Raw genomic sequence first — 19,214 nt, forward strand, 5'->3', positions numbered from 1 at the left:
AGTGCAATGTGCTTGGGTGTGGCTTGTTATTAAAATAACAAACAGGCTTACCTTGATGATGAAATCTGCTGTCAGGGGCCCAGCCATCCTTAGTATCTCTTTGTCTGGAAGTTTCTGGAAGTCCACTGTAGAATTGTCCATGAGGAAAGTTCCTGTAGAGCTCAGCCTGTTCTCACCTTTAGTCCCCTGGAGCGTCTTGGTTTCCAGGTCTATATAATCAAATGCAAGAAGAGGACAGGCGGACATGCCTGGGCTACCATAGAACACATGTAAGCACATTTTATGGAGTTAAAACTTATACTACTTAAGAGAGGAGCATTATTCTTTTGATAGCCAACACTATTGAAATTGTAATATAAATAAGATATTTAAGCATGGCTATGTCATATAGAAGATTATGTTGCAAATGAGATTATTTTAAAACTCACTATCCAAGAATCCATGGCTCCCTGTCAAAATACCCTTTGACTTTCCAATACCTCATCTGAGCATCCCACTTTATTGTAACCCAATTCCTTTGGCTAATCCATGTCTCGTACGTATCTAACTGATGTCTGTTCTGACTGCCTTCAGCCCAGCAATACCCTCCAGTGTTCTTTTTGCTCATCGATGTAGGTCCAGGTGCATCCATGCTTTGCTAGGCATCTGCGTGACTTTCTGCTCACGCACTACCCTGCACCCCTTTCTACTTTCTGCTGCTTACTGCACATGTGTTGTTGCTCAACTGAACAAGACAATAGTGGCTTAAGGACAGGTGCTATCCATTGAGTCCCCTCTCTTTTGACAGCCACTTTTGATAATTGGTTTTATTTATGTCTGTGATATTTTATAAATGATTAAGCAGAAAGAAATGGATCCTAGAGCATCCAAGTCTTATATTGTTCAATGACACAGTCTATGAGGCATCTTTTATTGTAGGAAATTAGAGCATGCTGAAGATGATAGCAGTTGTGATTTTATATATTTATATTTATATATAATATATATTACATATACATATATATAACTGCAAATGGATTTGTGATTATTGATTGTAATATGCATTAACACACATATCACAATATATATTGATAATATATATGAATTATGTCTTATAAGTACAGGCAGGATGATTTGGGTGCAGGAGACTATCAAAAGTTGGGAAGGAGAGCCAGGTTCTTTACTAAATATATATTGATAATATATACAGAGAGGCGTAGGTCATGATTGAGAAGTTATTTGGAGTAATTGTAGACTATATGAAGAAAGACAGAGGGACTTAGCCAAATGATTTCCAGAAGAAATTGCACAAGAACCATCTTGTTTTCTGCTAGCAGTTCTTTGGTGGAAGGATGTTAGTCTCCGTGTCTCTCAGCTCAGTTTTAAACATGGCTCCTTCTTCTATTTTACAAAAAGCTTTTGAGTTAGAAACACATGTAGCTTCTCTGAAGGTGCTAGAGCCCAAGGGCAGCCTAGTTCTGAGCTCTCAGTTCTGCTAAGAGGCCTTCTCTGCTGTCTTTCTCAAATGCATCAGGTTAGAGATAGACTGGTGTGGTGCTTCTTTGGCTTGAAATAATTAAGTCTGGTACCCTCGTGGGTTAGTGAAGGGAAAACAGCCACAGGAGACATGGGGCATCATTTACCAGTGCCCCCCATCATTTTGTTGAAATAACTAAAAAATAATTTTAAAAGAAATAAAACGGCAAATTCTTCTAAAATATCTTTTGAAATTAAAATACAATTACATAATTTCTCCCCTTTCCTTTCTCCCCTCCAGACTTTCCTATGTTCCACCCCTTGCCCTTGAGTTCACAGCCTCTATTTCTTTAATTGTTATTACATGTATTTATCTACGTCTTTACAACCTGCCCAGTCTGTATAATGTTCCGTGTGTGTGTGTGCATGCGAGAGAGAGAGAGAGAGAGAGAGAGAGAGAGAGAGAGAGAGAGTATTCAGGACTGACCACTTGGTACTGTCTACCTATCTAGTGTAAGCAGCATGCTCACTGGGGAAAAGCAGATCTCATATTGCATTTCATCATTCATGAATATCATTTGTAGCTTACCTAGTCATTGTTTAGGACAGATCAAGAAAATAGAGCTAATTCTTAGGTTTTTGTGCATTTTTGTATATGCATTGTGTGTGCATGTGTGTGTGTGTGTGTGTGTGTGTGTGTGTGTGTGTAGAGGACACTGTTGAAGTTGGGTGTCTTCCTCAATCACTTTGCATCTTAACTTCTTGAGACAGGGTCTCTCTTTGGACCTGGGGCTCATTTATTGGGTGATATTGGCAGGCTACTAAGCTCTGGGGAGCCAGCACATCTGTGCCTCCAGTGCTATGATTGCAGACACATACTGCTTTAGTATCTGGCTTCTTACATAATGGTTGGGGGATCTGAACTCAGACCCTCATGCTTGCACAGCGAGCACCTTACAAACTGAGCCACCTCCTTGACCCCCAATTCTTCAGCTCCTCAGCAATCATAAAACTGGGAAATACAGGAGACTATCATATTTATAAATATATTTTTTTCGGCAACATCAAGTCATTTTCCCGTGTGGCGATGATCTCAGTCTGGCTATTTTATTTCAGTCTCCGTCACTGCTCACAAAAATCCCATTTTGGAGTGTGGTTGTTATAAGAGCAGCTAGCTATGTTCTCTCCTCAAGGGGATAAACAAATCATTTGGATGGTAAAAAGTGCACACATATATTATCTTTTGACAAGTGAACCCTAGACTCTATGGGGCTGCTCAGGATTAGAAAAGAACTTGGGTCCATATAAGGATGACTTCCCTCTGTTTTCTTGTTTTGCCTAAATGGTACCTCGCTTACTCCTGACTTCACACGACCTTTCAAACTTCACCTCTTTGATTAAATGTGTTTGTTTTTCAGAATAATTAGTAGGATATGTTAACTATTATAGGCACTGGTCTATCTTCTTCTTGATTATCTGATTATAATGATCTTTGTAGTCTCATTGCCAGAAAATAATCCCTGCTACTTCAACTGGCTTCGTGGGCATTGTGTGGAAGAGGAGGAGGAAACTCAGAGATGAGCAGAGTGGAGGGGACCAGCAGTGCTCAGAGGAACAACTGAGCGCAGTGAGAGCGAAGTTCAGAGGAAATATTATCAACCCCCTTTGTTCGTATAACAGACCATAATTCTCTTGTTGGAATCTATAGATCTTTACCTAAATGTCGCTAAACCGTAAGGAATAAGATGTGACTGGGTATCAGCACCTTGGCACGACTGACAATCAGTTCTTATAGACAAACCCTACGTGAACTCAGCGACCATTTTGTCTTTAAGGCTTTAAAACTCCTACCATTTATCTCTTCACAATATGAGGGTTTTTAATTAACACACAGAATTAATTTTTCTTCAAAGGTTTGTTTTAAATGTAGGTTGTGTGTTGCGTCCACATATTTGTGGATTGATGAAGTAAAGATTTAAATATGGAAGGAAGAGAAAAAGAATGGGGAAGAAATGAGTTTTAGAAGGAGGGAAAGGAAAAGAGAGGCGAGAAAAGAGAAAAGGGAAGAGTGACTACAGAGGAAGTAGGCAGAGACATAGTCGCCACAAGGCTTGGTGACCCACTCATTGCACAGCCCACGGACAACCCACGGGCACCAGCTATGCCATAGTTTTCAGGATGACTGTGCTTAGAGACGATTGGTGGCTTATCAGGCCACAATTATAGACAGAAGCCGTTCACGCTGTCCCAGCACACTGCAGAGTGGCAGAGATTAGTTCTCTTGAACTTTTGTCCCTTCTGGTAACGAAAATTAATGATAAAAACTAAAACGTCCAGCCCGCCCCCACCCCCAGGAAAACAGAGGCTCTACTTACACAAATGATCTGGCCCCTTTAAGACGAGGCGGATGTGTCTGCTTCCATAAGGAATGGCAACCACGGTGTCATCCGCTAGAGAGAAACAGTGAAACTTTAAAAGCACAGAATCTGACACAAAATCATTGAGTGTCTCCCTTACAAAGGTAGGGACAGTAGATTTAAACCTTTTTCTTTTAGTCTTTGAAATGTGAAGCCAATGCTTTAGAATTGAAATGTCTGCTTTCTCCAAAATAAAACATGCAGAGCAAAACGTATAGCTCAATAAAATCAAATAAAATAAAAAAATAAAACATGCCAAAGAGGCCAGTTGCTGCTTAGCTTAGGGGAATTTGGCTTCTTAAAGTGAATATGCTTTAATTTTTTTTTTTAAAAAAAAAGATTTGTTTTATTTTTAAGTGTGTGTGTGTGAGTCTGTCTCCAGGTTGGGATATGTGCACAAGTGAGGGCGTTGCCCATGGTGACCGGAAGAGGGTGGCAGATCTCCAGAGCTATTGCGAGCCACATGACTTGGCTACTGAAAACGAAACTTGAGTGTTCTCCAAAAACAGTATGCTCTTGAGCTACTAAGTCATCTTCTCAGCACCCTCCCCCCATTTTGATTTTAAAATGAACTTGTAAGGGACTCCTTTTGATTTTATAATGCTATCAAATTTTCCTGAATTACAACATTTGCACTGGATTAAAAATAAAAATAAGTCCTAGTTCAAAGGATGACGTATATTATCAGAATTTGCATCTCCCTCTGTGAAAGCATCTTGGCTAAGTGGGCAGACTAGAAAGGGAAAATACATTTGTGTGCTCTGAACCCTCACAATCTTTCCTTCCCCTTCTTGACTATAAACTACTTTCATTCTTAATGAAATACTGTGCAAGTCTGGTCAATGATGATCTAATATATCTCCACATTTTCCATCGATGTTTCAAAATACCTTTAAAAATCTGGCTGAATCAAAGGTTATTCTACCATGGGGCATCCTACCGATAAACTGAACATACATTCACACGATGCACAGATTAAAAAAACAGGGAGACTGGAGAGACAGCTCAGTGGCTCAGAGCCCTTGCTGCTTTTGCAGAGAACCTGAGTTCAGTTCCCGGCACCCACATCAGGTGGCCCACAACCATCTGTAACTCCAGCTCCAGGGAATCAGATACCTTTGGCCTCCTCAGGTACCTTCATTTACACGTGTGTCCATACTCATGTCCATACACATGTACCTACACATAATTCAAAATAAAAATAAAACCCTTAAAAAGTAATCAGAGGTAGATGACACCCACCCTGCTGACACTACAGGCACAGCCGCTTGAAACCCCATCTCTGACAATGCCTTACAATTACCTTTGCCGCGGGCTCATTTTCACGACAAAGACTGTTTCACCCATCACAGGCGACATGAACAAAGAGGATTTCATGATGAAGGAATGGAATCTCCAGAGGCATGATGATAAAAACAAGGCCAAGTGGAGAGAAAAGCACTTGAGAGACAAAAAAAGGCAAGTTCTTTAAAATGAGCCATTATATCCAGAAATTGGGCATGATTGTTTATTGCTGCTTATGTTTCTAACGTTAGATATCGTCATAATACTGGGATAAATAGGTTTAAACAGAAGATTCTCAATGGAGGTTAGCTGCAGATAGTGAGCCTCAGAAGTTACCTAATGAGTCTCACTCAGCTCCTATGCTTCTCAAAGAAGGTAACATGTACTACTGCCATATACAGACATGAATAGGTAACATTTAACACTGCCACACACAAACATGAAGAGCAGATACACATATAAATATGTTGCCTGGAACACAGTAGGTATTCAATACCTTTATTTGCCTCACTTCTGTTCTTAAGAAATGGGGCAGAGAGCCTGAGAGATGGCTCAGTGGTTAAGAGTACAGATTGCTCTTCCACAGGCCCCGGGTTCAATTCCCAACACCCACACGGCAGCTCACAACTGTCTCTAACTTCAGTTTCAATAGCTTCTTCTGTTTTCCACAGGCACCAGGTCTGAATGGCGCTGAAAGACTTTTATTTTACGTGCCACCAAACACTGCAGGTTCCCTAGAACACAACCTGCTGACTGAGGAGAGCAAATCATGAGTCTTCATTCCCGCCCGGAAGAGGTTACATTTATCAAGGCTGTTGAATGCTCTACCTACATTATACATTTATTGCTGTTTTGAAGGCCATGTGTTGTTGAATAAAAAGCTGTATTTCTGAGAGCGAGTACTTTGGGGCACAGAAAGCAAACTGAATAAGGGAAAAACAGAAGAGGAACACAGGGACATTAAGGCTGGGCCTGCAGAACCTTAAGTTTCAAAAAGACGTGCATTTTGAAGTTTGCAAAAGAAATTCAGAAGAAGTTGAAACAATGGGATTTCTGGAAAAAGCAAGTCTTTGTTTATCCACAGGTCAAGTAAAGTCCATGTGAAAGGGAAGCTTTCTGTTTGGTCCTGCTCTGCTCAGCAGCAGTCTTCTGACCCCCACACGGCCCATGGGCTCGCTCCTCTTTGTTAGAATGATCTCGCATTCCTCATGCTATGGCAGTAACATTGCCTTTTGGCTGATGCATTAAAGTTTGTGTGCTTCAGAGGGAAGAGTAGGGAGGAACCCTGAAGGCTGCAGAGGGTATAAGGCAGGATGAGGAAAGCCCACCAAACAAGAGGGAAGAAGTATCTTTGGACGTCCTTCTGCACGTGCCTAGTCAAGGAGGCAAATGGGTTAACATGGGTGCTAGAGTGATGGGCAGAACACAACACAGGGGTTGGAGAGCCCTAGTCTGCTCTTGTGTTGTGAGATGACTCTGGAAGCCACTAGGAATCAGTCAATTCATCATTGTGTTCTATGAAGTTTATAAGAGTCTCTCACATGTCATGTTTTATGTGAGAGAGTACAGACTCAAATAAATGGGTAAACCATTAGCCCCAATCTTTGGAGCCTGAGAAAATGGCTCTAGGGAAGTATAGGGAAACCTGCTGACTATATCCTATCCAGGGGAATTCTCAGCACTCTTTCATTAGTTTCTATGAGTTCCTCAGCAACCCGGAATCACATTCCATCCATTCTGTTGAACTCAGGGTATGTCCAACACGAATGTCCTAAGAATTGTTAACAGCACCTGATGTGTCAGGACAGAACTTGGGAAATAGGCTCCTGATGTGAGGATCCTAAGTGGTCACTCCTAAACATATGCACATAGGCAATGCTAATCAGACTCAGTAGGTTGAATACAAAGTCTATAATGGTTCTATAATAATTATAGATGGTCATTGAATTTGAGTGGGGATAGTAGGAAGTTCATGGGAAGAGTTGTGTGGGGAAGGGAGGGGTAAAATGATATGAACACAGTCTTATTCATGCATGAAATTATCAATGATTAAAATATAAAAAAGGAAAATGTGAAAAATTTAATTTCTGCATGCTAACAGAAAAAGCTGTTCTTCTAACTGCAATACATTATTGCATTTAACAATAAACTCTCATTGCTTTAGTGCGGATTGGAAGATTCTTGTAGTTAGTGTCCCTGCTTTGCACAGGGGAGTTTAAAAAGTTCCAAGGTAGGATGTGTTGTTCTGCCTGCTTCCTGAGTGACTAGTGTAACCAGTGTGGTTGGTGGGAAGGCAGTCACATCTCTCACCATGCCACCCGTTCCTCTGAATGCCCTGTCCTACAAAGGCACACTGTTTCTTGCTCGACTGCATCTGTCCTAATCTAGTCTAGCTTTGCTGACAGAACTGTGATGCCAGTCTTTGGGACATAGTTCTGGGTTACTAATCAACATTTTAAGAGAGATTAGATAACATATTGTGTTCCGTGGACAAGCTAGCTCTTCATGGGAGTCATGAATTCTGTCATTTCACACACCTGGGTGGCAACTGACATTTCACAAGCCAACTGTTACCAAGAAATGGACTTAAAAGATTTATTTGAGAATTTTATAGTGTGGCAGATACTTTCTTCACTTCTCTATATAGAGCATTTGAATGAAGTTTTAAATTCTGTCGGTGTCCTGAACTGATGAATCAGAGAAAGGTGAAAAGCTAATACTTTGCAAACACAGGTTTCTTATTTTGATGTCCAAGTTTATCTTAGTTTTAGATCTGCTGTTAGGTTCACAATTTATAGGACTCTTCCCTGGAGATAATACTTGATCTTATTTTTTAAATGAAAGGATGATTATTGTTAACACAAAACGCCTGCCAATATTAAGAAAGTTTTGATGGGGTATTTTAAACCCTTATCTCAACTTTAGTGCTCTAAAAGCATATCCAACAAAACAGAAGAGGCTTAAGATTTAAGCCTGTCAGCCTTCCATCCCACCCAAGTTTATCAGTAATTGCATAATGAAAGATATATGCAGGGCAGGCCAAGTAATACTCTCTCTATTATCAACTGGAAAAATTGTTATCTTTTTAGGGGTCTAGGCCAAAAACTGTAGTGCTATCCAAAATTACATTTAATCAGAATAAGCTCTATTGTTAAAATATTTTACTTCATTGATTCTAAGAGGAACACACACTCATATTTTATGTTAGGATAATTGCACAATAACGTCTTAAATTCTTTGCTATGCAGGCTGTAATCCTGCCTTATCCCTCTTCAGATGCATAGATACTAACATTAAAATTGCATTGTATGACTGTATAAGATTTTAAAAATTTACAAAATATCACATTAAAAACTAGCTGACATACATGTAAAATGAGAGCCAGAAGTATGGAAGAAATTTCCATGGCAATATTAGAACAGATTCCTTAAAACCCTGGGAAATAACTATAGAGCCTGCTAGATAATGAGAACTGAAGGACCACACAACATCCCCATAAAGGAGTCAAAGGTATTTGGTTCTCCATCAGCTGTTCTCAACCTGTTGGGACAGGTCCCCTTTGGGGTTGCATATCAAATCTCTTGCATATCAGATATTTACAGTATGGTTCATAACAGTAGCAAAATAAATTTGGCAACAAAATAATTTCACTGCAACCTGAAGAGCTGTATTAAAGGGTCATTGCATTAGGAAGGTTGGGAACTGCTATTCTACATAATTGCAAAGATGGCTGAAGTACCCAGCCAAGAAGAAACAGGGACCAGTTTTAACATCATGCCTAAAATAACTAAAAAGTCAGACAAAATTGTATGAAACCATGCTGTTTAAGACACCAGGCCTCAGATAGAGAAGGGCAGGAAGCAGAGAAGGTACAGCCTAATATTTCATTGTGTTATTTCCTTGAATGAGTTTTCTGGTTGTGTCTCTGAGAGCAGGAACTCTGGAAGAAATCTGCAAAGTCTCTAAGCTGAGAAGACAAACCTAAGAGTCCAAATAGAAGGAGTTAAAATTTCTTGAAAAAAGTTCCAGAAGAGAGAGAGAGAGAATACTTTGAAGACCTAAGTTGATCCTGAAACATTATGTATCAATGCATAAAAGCGAGGACACTTCCTTAGCTAGGGGAAAGAGCAACACAAAGAATTATGAATATACTGCAATCACACAGGGCTGAGAAGAATGTCTTATCCTACAAGACAGACTTGAAGACATCGTAATTCACGGAACATTGAGTATTTAGAAGGACCTTGCCTTGTAGAAGGGTACAATTAACTCTAGGCCAAGAATGGCTTTGCTCCCACCTACCAAATTGCAAGACTCAAAAAGATCACGTTGAGTTCAAGTAACTTAACTGCTCCCAGAACAAAGCTTAAGCATATTTATAGGAATACAAAAATATCTCATACTCAACAAAGTAAAATCTGCAATGACTGGCATCCAGTCAAAAATTACCAGACATGTAAAGAACCCAAAAATATAGCCCAACTAAAGTGAAAAATCCATCAATCAAAACACAGAATGGACATTAAAATAGTCAGTATAACCATATTCCATATGTTCAGAAAGTTAAGTATTGAAAAAAATCTTTAGCCCCATAAGATTACACTGGTGAATGCTACCACGCATTTAAAGAAGAAATAATAAATATTAATAATAAATATCAATTCCATATATTTTTCCAAAAAATAACATAGAAAAGAACATTTCCAAACTTGTTATATGAAGCCAGCCTTAGAAAGATCTCCAAACCAATCACAGACAGTATACTACACCCAAATACAGACTAGTGGATTTCATAAAAAAAGATATAAAATCTCTCAACAAATCTTGGCAAATCAATTATCAATCTATGGAAAAACTAGCTATGAGTAAGTGGAGTTTATCTTTGTACCAGTTTATCCCTGTTAATAAGACCATGGAGGGTCTGTCCTATGAATGCAAGTCTGGCTCTTTATCTGAAAGTCAATTAATGCAATTTGTCCCAAGAAAAGGATAGAACAGAAGCTACATGATTGCATCAAGTGAGCTATAAAGGAAACTTGATCAAATTTGATATCCATCCAGGATAACAACTATCAGAAGAGTGTATGTACAATGTGTGTGTGTGTTGTGGGGGGAGTGCATGTGTATGAATTTTGTCAGTTTAGGAGTAGAGTCCTTGTTTAAAAAACCCCTTCAGCTATTGTGATACTCAGTAGTGAGAAATGAAGTACTTTCTCCTAGAGAATGGGAATGAGAAGGATGCCAATTTACTTCCTAATCACTGCATCAGATGCCCGGGTCAAAGGAAGGGTCAAAAATATCTGGCCCACAGATTTAAATTGGTGAAGAAAAATAATCCTTGTCAGTAAATAAACTGATTATTTATGCAGAAAATCCCATCATTTACTAAAACTCATAGGACTAACAAGTGAATTTATCTAGACAGCAAAACACATGGCAAACATAATAAATAACTGACTACATTTGTATAAATTGTAATGTGCGATTGAAGAGGTAAATAAAAAATATAGTACCATTTGTAATTGAAGAAAAATACAAAAGGAATAAACCTAAAAGACATAGGGTTTATATGCTGAGCACTTGTAAGGTCTGATGAAGAAACCAAAGCAGACCTAATTAGTGAAGAGACATGACATCCTAACAGTCAAATGACTTAATGTACTAATGTTGCCAAGTACTCCCTCTCTGCTAAGTCAATCTGAAGAATTAACACACTTCTAGTCAAAGTCCTCAGGAGAATTTTCACAGATAAGGGCAAGAAGACTATAAAACTTACATGGAAAAGTTGAAGGGATCACTTTTCTGATTTGCAGACTTACTGTAGAAGTACCACAGCCAAGACCGACGAGGCATTTTGATGGTGTAGAATCAAGAAATTAAATTGAATTGAGATTTCTCTACCTTCCAAAATTAATCTAGATGTGTCAAGTTTGCATAGAAACTGGCTAGCAGAGCTATCTACCCTCAGTGCACATACATATAGCAACAGTAAGTGGAATAAGTGGATTCAGCAGTGTGTGTGTGTGTGTGTATGTATGTGTGTGTGTGTGTGTATGTGTGTGTAAAACAGTAATAATCAAAGAAGAAGAGGTCATAAATTTGGCATGGGAGGAGTTGGAGGGGGAGTTGGTGAAGGGGAAATAGTATAAATGTGATAGGTATAATACAAAACTCTCACAATACCAAGAGAAATTTAAAAAGAGCTCAGTTCTGAGAAAAAGTTTTGTTTTTGTTTTACTTATCAATTTTCTTCAGTTGCATTTTATTCATATTATATTTATTATTATATTATATTTATTTCATGTATACAAAAGTATTATATGATTAAATATGTCTAACTGTAAAACTAATCTAAAATGAAAGATGAAGGAAAAGCCCATAGTGATCAGAAAGTTGTACCCTAATCTTAGTTTAAATGGCAGCTTCTTTCTTCTTTCTATGGCACATGAAATAATGGAGCATGTCCCAGTCAATGGTATCCTAGATCCTTAAAGTGAAGTTGAGAGTGGGAGGAATGAGACTATGAACAAAGTTGTCAAGACTATGATGGGTTTACTCACTGAAACAGTCTATCTGAGCTAATTGGAGTTCACCAACTCCAGCTGGACTGGGAAGGAACAAGCATAGGACCAAACTAGTCCCTCTGAATGTGATAGGAGAGTTCAGCCAATCATATTCTGTTTTGGGGGCGTGCCGCCCTCAGGCTAAAGCCTGCCTATAAACCTAGCAAGCGCGCTTTGCTAGCCCCTTTTTTTGCTTGGCTCCTGCATCTGGACGGATCGTTTGGATTCTGGTGTAAGCTGTTGTAAGTCTTACTTCTGTTTATTAAAGCTGTATATTTTGTATCAAGATAGTCTGGGGACTTTTCATTACCAGTCGCCCTGCGGCTTCATGAATGTGGGTGACAGTTGCATGGCTGGGGCAGACTGAGGGGCCACTGGTAGTGGCATCAGGATTTATCCCTATTGCATGTACTGGTTTTTTTGAGAACCTATTCTCTTTGGCTGTATACCTTGCTCAGCCTAGATATAGTAGGGAGGGCACTGGACCTTCCACAAAGCAATGTGCCTCACCCTCTCTGAGGATTGGACAGGGGTGGGGTGGGAGGGTATGTGGAGAGAATGGGAGGAGGGGAGGGAGTGAAAACTTGAATTGGTATTTTTTAAAAAAAAATCTAATAAATTACGGGAGATGTAGAACTGGACCTTTCTTGTTCTATCCATGGCTACTGCTCCAAGCCTCTGGCCTAGCTTCCTGTAATAGCCTCTAGATTTCACTTTTTCCTTCCATAGTCATCCCAACTCCACACTCTGCTCCCATCAAGCCATTCCATTCAAAATCCCCTATGGCTCCTTATTTTGTTCCGACTAAGATCCGAACTCCTTTAAAACTCCCCTCACTGCCTGTGGCATTCCTCACCCTGTTGCCTTCCCGCCTTCAACATTTCTCTGGGCTTTTCCAAACTCTTCCTTGTCCCTCATGGTTTGTCACAAGTGTACAGATACTTGGGCCCATAGTATTTGTCTTTCTTTCTGCTTGGAATTCTCCTATCTGCTATGATGCCAAATAATTGACTTGTGTTATCATGACCTCCTTTCACCTCTATCAAGTATCAAGTTTCTGATCATCAGTCCTTTCTTACTGACCTATTAAAACTGCAGCTCTTCTTCAGCCTCCGGCTGTCAGCTCATCCAAGTCCTATGTTCTTCCCCTTTCTTGATTAACGTTTTCCATCTCTCCTAGTATCCAACGGCATACATGCATTTTATTTGTTCATCTGTTCGTCTGAGGGTTCCTCATGCTAGTATGTAAGTCTCATGGAGAAACAGGTTCTTGCCTGTTTTGTTATTTGCTGTGTTTCTAGCACTAGGAACAGTGTCTCTTAAATGCCTACTGTTGAGTGAATGGACAGGCATCTTTGGAGGAATTATGAGTACAGCTCAAAGAAGTCATTTAGGAGGGGAAAGTTTTGTTACCACTTTTCTTTTATTTATTTATCTTCTGTATTTTCTACTCAGAAGTCCCCATGTTTTATCATAAACATAATTCATCTCAAAAAATTTCGAGCCAGACTGAAGGTCCAGGAGTATGCTAACCCACAGCCATCATAAGTCAGCAGGAGTCACGGTCTGAGAGGCACATCCTTGAGGAGCAGGAGCTTCATTTTATCTTGATATAAATTAGCTTATTTGACCCTTGCCACTCAAGGAGTGTGGTGAGAGAGACTGAGGTTGTCCTGGTAGCATTGAAACCTACAGCTACATTTGAAAGTTCTGTGGACTGCTTGCAGATTCCTAGCAAACAGGCTGGATCTGGGTCTAACAGTCTAAGAAGACACATACTACCACACATGTCAATAAAGCTTGTGAGAGGAACGAGCCTTTACATTTTAAGAATCAAAAGTAAGCTAAAGTTAGCTAATTATTTTTTCTTAGTGGTCTGAAGAAGTCAATAATTGAATATAAAAGGAGAACTGACTGTCATCACTAGAGTCTTTTCCTATGTAAAAGGAGCAGGCACTAGAGTGTCTTCTGATAAAATGGTGGCTTCCTTTTCCCTCACCAGCAGTCATTTGATAAGTTACTCCTATTTTCCTTTTTCATTCTGGCACTTTCTGCAATGGTCTTTCTCCACTCTTTTATTTTCCCTTTGTTCCCATGAGTTTTGATAACATAAGAAAAAAAAAAACTTGGATATAGATTTGGAAAGAAAATGAGTTCAGTGTGGGGAATCCGAGCACTAGGAGTTGGATGTAAGCATGTGGTTGGCTTATGGCTCCTTTTGGCAAGATGTGGGGGGAGACCTGGCAGCGCTCCTCCAGAGTCTCTGGGGTGGAGCGTGCTCACCTGGCCAGCACACTGCCTATTGAGCAACTAATCACCCTTGCCTGTGGGCTGCCTTGAAGTCTGTAAATACAGGGCAGGAGATTCTCCTGGGGTGGAGACAATCTAAGCGAAGCAGCTCGGTGGGCATCTGCTACAGATTGTGGTGAGGGGGCATGCACATGCCGGGCTTTATTGATATAAATCATTTTGTCACGAGGCATCATCCGAGCTAAGGTAAATGAATCAATTGCGTTTTGTCATTAGGTATAATCATCAGGTTGTGTATTATATAATTTTCCCACTGTTGGTCTTGAGTGGAGCCCCTTTCCCTGAGGGATGCGTTTGCAGAACTGGGGATGACAGATGATTCTCAGTGTGCCCCAGTTTGTTCGCTCAGAGCGTCTCTTCCTATCCTGCAGGGGCTGGAAGCCTGCGAGTCACCGAGTGCCCCCAATAGGAGGGTGAGAAGAATGCCTGCCCGAACACTGTTCTGCCTCCGCTATGGGGACAGGAAGGCGGAGGCACAATAATAAAGGAAGACCCTCTATTCAAACAGGCTTTCAGGAGTTCCCAGGGGGCAGTTGCTGCGCACATGCCTACCAACACTTTTGGGCTTAATGGTAACTCCTGCATTTGTGCATAATGGGCACCAGTTCAATTATGGATCAATAATTAGAAAGATTCTCCCTCTTCAGCATTCCCTAGAGAATTCTGTTAGAATTGGCCTTTTAAGTGCATTTTGTTTCCATAAATCTCTTCAACCCAAATTTCAGAGGTTACAAAGGAATGCTGCGTCTGCCCATTTCTGGTTTCCATCTTCTGACTTCCTTAATTCTTCATCATATAAAAAAACAGCTACCAACATATATGACCAGCACACATGAGCAAAGAACGCTCTTGCCTGGATGTGCTTTATCAATGTCGGAGTCACCCCATCCTTCATTGTAGCTGCCAGAGTTCTTAGAAGTTTTAGTTTTTCAGAGAATCATATTTCTTCTCTTCTTCCAGGGCAGTGAAAATGTGGTGAGCTTCCTAAGTGGGCATCCACAATTCTTCATCTGCTTAGACATCCCTGGTCATTCTTCCTGCCTCTCCTCCCAAGAGGCTCCTTCCTTTTGGCAAGGTGCCTTCCCATGGCTTCACAGAATAGTTCTCCAGTGCTTCCCAAAGCACTCTATCTGCCTTTCCTCTTGACCTGCAGGTCCGTTTAAAGCCATAAACCTGCCAAATGTCAGTTGTTTTCCTCTGACTAGTCAACAAGAAAAGATAACAAAACCACAGGCAAAAATTTATTCTTATTTCCCAGGCTGTGGAGACATTTTAAAATAGATATTAGGAAATGAAGGGTTGTAGATAATAAAAACATCAAACCAGGGTCAAAATGGCTCTAAAAACCCATGCCCTTGAGCCTAGAGGCCACACTCCTTTCTGTGCAGTGATCCTCACAGAAGAGACGATTATAATAATCCACATGGACAAGCAGCTCCATGGTTTAGATACCTTGGCATTTACGCCTTCCATTCTCACAAGGCTCAACTAGGAAGGCACCCTTGGTCTTCTGAGTTTATCCATCTATCTAATTATAAATATCTAACAAACCCAGTGTTAGTCAGCATGATGGGACAGTAGAGGAATGCGTGTTGAGGCACTGGGATCAGACTCTGGGCTCAGATATTAGCTCTTTATGTGACCTGAGAAAGTCATACCATCTGGGAAGTTCTCAGTCATGTCTTCTGTAACAGAAAATTAAGACTACCTTGTTTATAAAGTTCCTAAAAAGACCACATGAGGTGACAGTGTGGAGTTCAAAGCACATTCATGTAGAATAAGCCTGTTACATGATGATATAGGGACAACAGGACACAAAGATCATTGAATGGCTTCACAAAACTTAAATGGCTTCGCCAGACTTTGGCCCAGCATTAATTCTGAAAGAACCTATTGCCAGCACTGGCCTTAGGCCACCTTGAAAATGAGGGCCATGTGACTTTGCAGTAGTAGGGGTGAGTTTGTTCTGACTTTCCCACTTTCTCTGTGATACTTTTACCAGGAATCTCAGAATACATATCATACAGGGACTAGGATAAAGTCTGTATTCCCACTGAGCAATAAATCTCAGCTGTCTCTAATGTTCTCTCCCACTGTCTCAGAAGGAAAGGGTCCCTCCTTCAGGTTACAGCTGGTGATCTGACTTGTTCCACATGAAGCCACAAGGCAGGACCTCCATTCCCTCCAAATTTTCAGATTCTTCTCCACTTCAGTAGATGCTTTATTCACCAGTTGTGGAGGGAGACCACAGTTAGGTGAGGACTGAATAACAAGTCAACAAATACCAAACTGCCCATGGCTTAGTGTCTTACATTTAGTTGCCGAGAGCTGGGATTTATACTGCCCTCGGACCAGCCGGCAGGTGGACCCATCTCCGCTGCAGACCCCACAGTTATCCTCCTTGGCGGTGCTTCCCAGCTGGTGATCACAGCCAACAATCTAATGAGAAAGAGAAATGTGTAATTCAACAAGGCACCTCCCCGTGCAGGGATCGATGGCAAGACCAATGGCTACCAAATGACACACACGGCCCTCATCTCTGAGAGACACAAGATGTACTTGACTTTAAAGGGACCAAGTTAATCGAATATGAACCAGGTTAAGGGGGAACTCTGTTGTATGGATAGAAGTATCTTTATAGTTCAAGTATAGACGTGGGAAGGTTATAGAAGACAGGGAATGGAGACTGGGAAGGACTGGGAGAAAGTAAAAACAGATCCTGAACTACTGTGTTATGAGAACCTTAGTGCAAACGCCATTCTCAGTGTCAATAATGAGGTCTCTTGCAAATTACAGAATGCACAGACGTAAGGTGACAGCAACTGGAAACATTTTATCAATGATCTCCAGGAGCTGAATGCTACTCAGAACGCACACTGCACAAGGGCTTTGCACATTGGGCTCACTATTGTACATTAAGAAACTGGAAGAGTGCCTCATCTGTAGGTTAGCATTTCTTTAATACTGTGATAGTAGGCTTTTTCAGCAACGTTTCCGGTAACACTAACACAGGTGTGTGTGTGTGTGTGTGTGTGTGTGTGTGTGTCAGGGATGACTCTGTCTGGCTCTTTCTTGTGTAAAGCAAAAACAAACATCTCATTAACTTTCAAAATGGTCATGAACGGTATCCCTGTTGTATAGTTGAAGTTACGTGTTTTGCCTAAGGGTCCTTGGTGAATATGTAGTCATGTTCTAAATACACTCAGCAAAGCATTCATAGTTGGTCCACATCAGGCATTAATGAAACCATACCTTTATCAAGTAGGCAGGCAAACTTCTTTGTATCTTTAATCATTTCTCACCTATGCTTAAGTCAGAGACACAAGCCAGACCCATACTGTTGTAGAATGCTAGTTTAAGATGTGTTACATTTGTTTATGCTGTGGACTATTTGTTTAATGGTGCACAGATGTGTTGCATTCTTTTATGTCTCATTTGTTTAATTCTGTGAAGCTGTGTTACTTCGCCTGCCTAAAACACCTGATTGGTCTAACAAAGAGCTGAATGGTCAATAGGTAGGCAGGAGAGAGAAATAGGTGGGGCTGTTGGGCACAGAGAAAAAATAGTTAGAAAAGCTGGCTAGAAACAGCAACTACACCATATGATAGTGGATTGCATATCCTAGAATTCTGTATTGAGCTAATGCCAAGCCTTGCCCTGCTTTGATGTCTATTCTTGGTTTTAATGAGATAAAGAAGAAATAGAGTGACATTTCAAGAGGCGCATCACTAGTCATTAGGGCTTCTTTGATCAGTTTCTGCGGAACTGTAGTAGGATTGTTTTCAACACTCACATCCATAGACAGGCCTCCACATAAATGCATCAGTATTTACCTGTACTTACATTTTAGGACATTGTGAAAGGGGGAATTGCAGAAGTACCTACTTTAAAAAGTGATTTAACCATCTAAATAACATTTCTCGAGGCTCTGCTAAGGGTCTGGTGCTATACAAAAAAAGCAGAGTTCGGTGATATAGTTAAGCATGTATGGGCCCACCTGCAGGGCATGTCTGGTCTAGCTGGGAGAAGACAATATCCAAATCGTCATGAGCCATAAAAGTAAGAGGATAATCACAAGAAGAGCTACAAATATAGACACACAGTTTCCCCAAAGCATAAAACACAGTGACTTTGATGAGAGAAACAGAGAAGATCTGATAGAGGAAGAACCTTCTCAGCTTAGAAAGGGATGGAGAGTTGGAGGAAACACTGCAGGGGCACATGTGGCTGTGACATTTACAGCACATCCTTCAGAAGTGTGGCATTCAACCTCAGCTACTAAGAAATAAGAAAACCCCAGAGGCAGGAGAAAATGGTCAGAAAACTCGATTCCTTATTGGACCTGACTCACTGAGAATGCGCGGCACATTCTGACTGAGGACCACCGTCTGTCTCAGTGCTCTGTTGCCCAGGACTGACGAGAGACAGGCTTGAGTTGACAGGATCCTCAGCTACGTAGAAGGACAAGATGGGCATGGGAATTTGTGCTCTCAGGCATCTCAAACATAACTGGATCTACTTCTTAATTTTTAGAACTTGCAGGTTTCTCAAAAGGTTTAAGTTTCTTGGAAAAATTTAAAGGACACTGATGTCTTCAATGGAACCAGGGCAGATAATCAAAGAAAGTTCTTCCATACTTTGAAGACTTTTCATGGCTCCAAAACCATGGGGAGAAAAGAACAATTTTGCTTTCTTAGATCCAAAGTAACAGTCATATTAGGAAGGGCTAAATAGGAGGGGACACATTATATGAGTAACCAGAACCCAACTTAGTGCTCTTGGAGGTGGGTCTGTGGACCCTAGGATATGAAGCAAGTCATCACTTAATTTCAATGTTTAAAACACAAATATCTCCCTGACACAATTGTCTTTCTACTTTTCCTCTGTATCAATTCCCCTATGAAGATGTCAAAATATTCTAAATCTGTTAGTTTCAAAACATCAACTACTATATCATCAGATAAAATGTTCTTTTGGTGCAAGTAGAAAATTGTTTGCACTCATATCAGGATGATCATTCCTGACATGTTTTAATCTATTAATTATGAATTACTATTAGATTAATTAAAATTTAAACTATTACTTTCAGATCTACAATTAGCAGAAAAGAAAGTAACTAGGAATGTAGAAATGGGCTGAGTTGGTAAGAATAATGCTAGAACTTTCTGTGACTTTGAGCATTTTA

At 40.4% G+C, this 19,214-nt stretch overlaps 1 protein-coding gene across 5 annotated transcripts in view; it reads right to left on the reverse strand.

Moving 5' to 3' along the window:
- Positions 1–19,214, reverse strand: part of Adamtsl1 (ADAMTS like 1) — a 924,007-nt gene that overhangs the window by 227,983 nt on the left and 676,810 nt on the right. For all 5 annotated transcript variants that reach the window (XM_087904876.1, XM_087904875.1, XM_087904874.1 and 2 more), the window contains 3 exons: positions 16,342–16,468; positions 3,831–3,905; positions 52–209 (listed from right to left, as the gene is read on the reverse strand). In XM_087904876.1, coding sequence (XP_087761002.1) covers positions 52–209; positions 3,831–3,905; positions 16,342–16,468 — 360 coding nt within the window. The remainder of the gene's footprint in view (positions 1–51; positions 210–3,830; positions 3,906–16,341; positions 16,469–19,214) is intronic.

The sequence above is a fragment of the Myodes glareolus genome, chromosome 3 (assembly GCF_982192425.1).
Source record: "Myodes glareolus chromosome 3, mMyoGla1.1, whole genome shotgun sequence".
Classification (NCBI taxonomy): Eukaryota; Metazoa; Chordata; class Mammalia; order Rodentia; family Cricetidae; genus Myodes; species Myodes glareolus.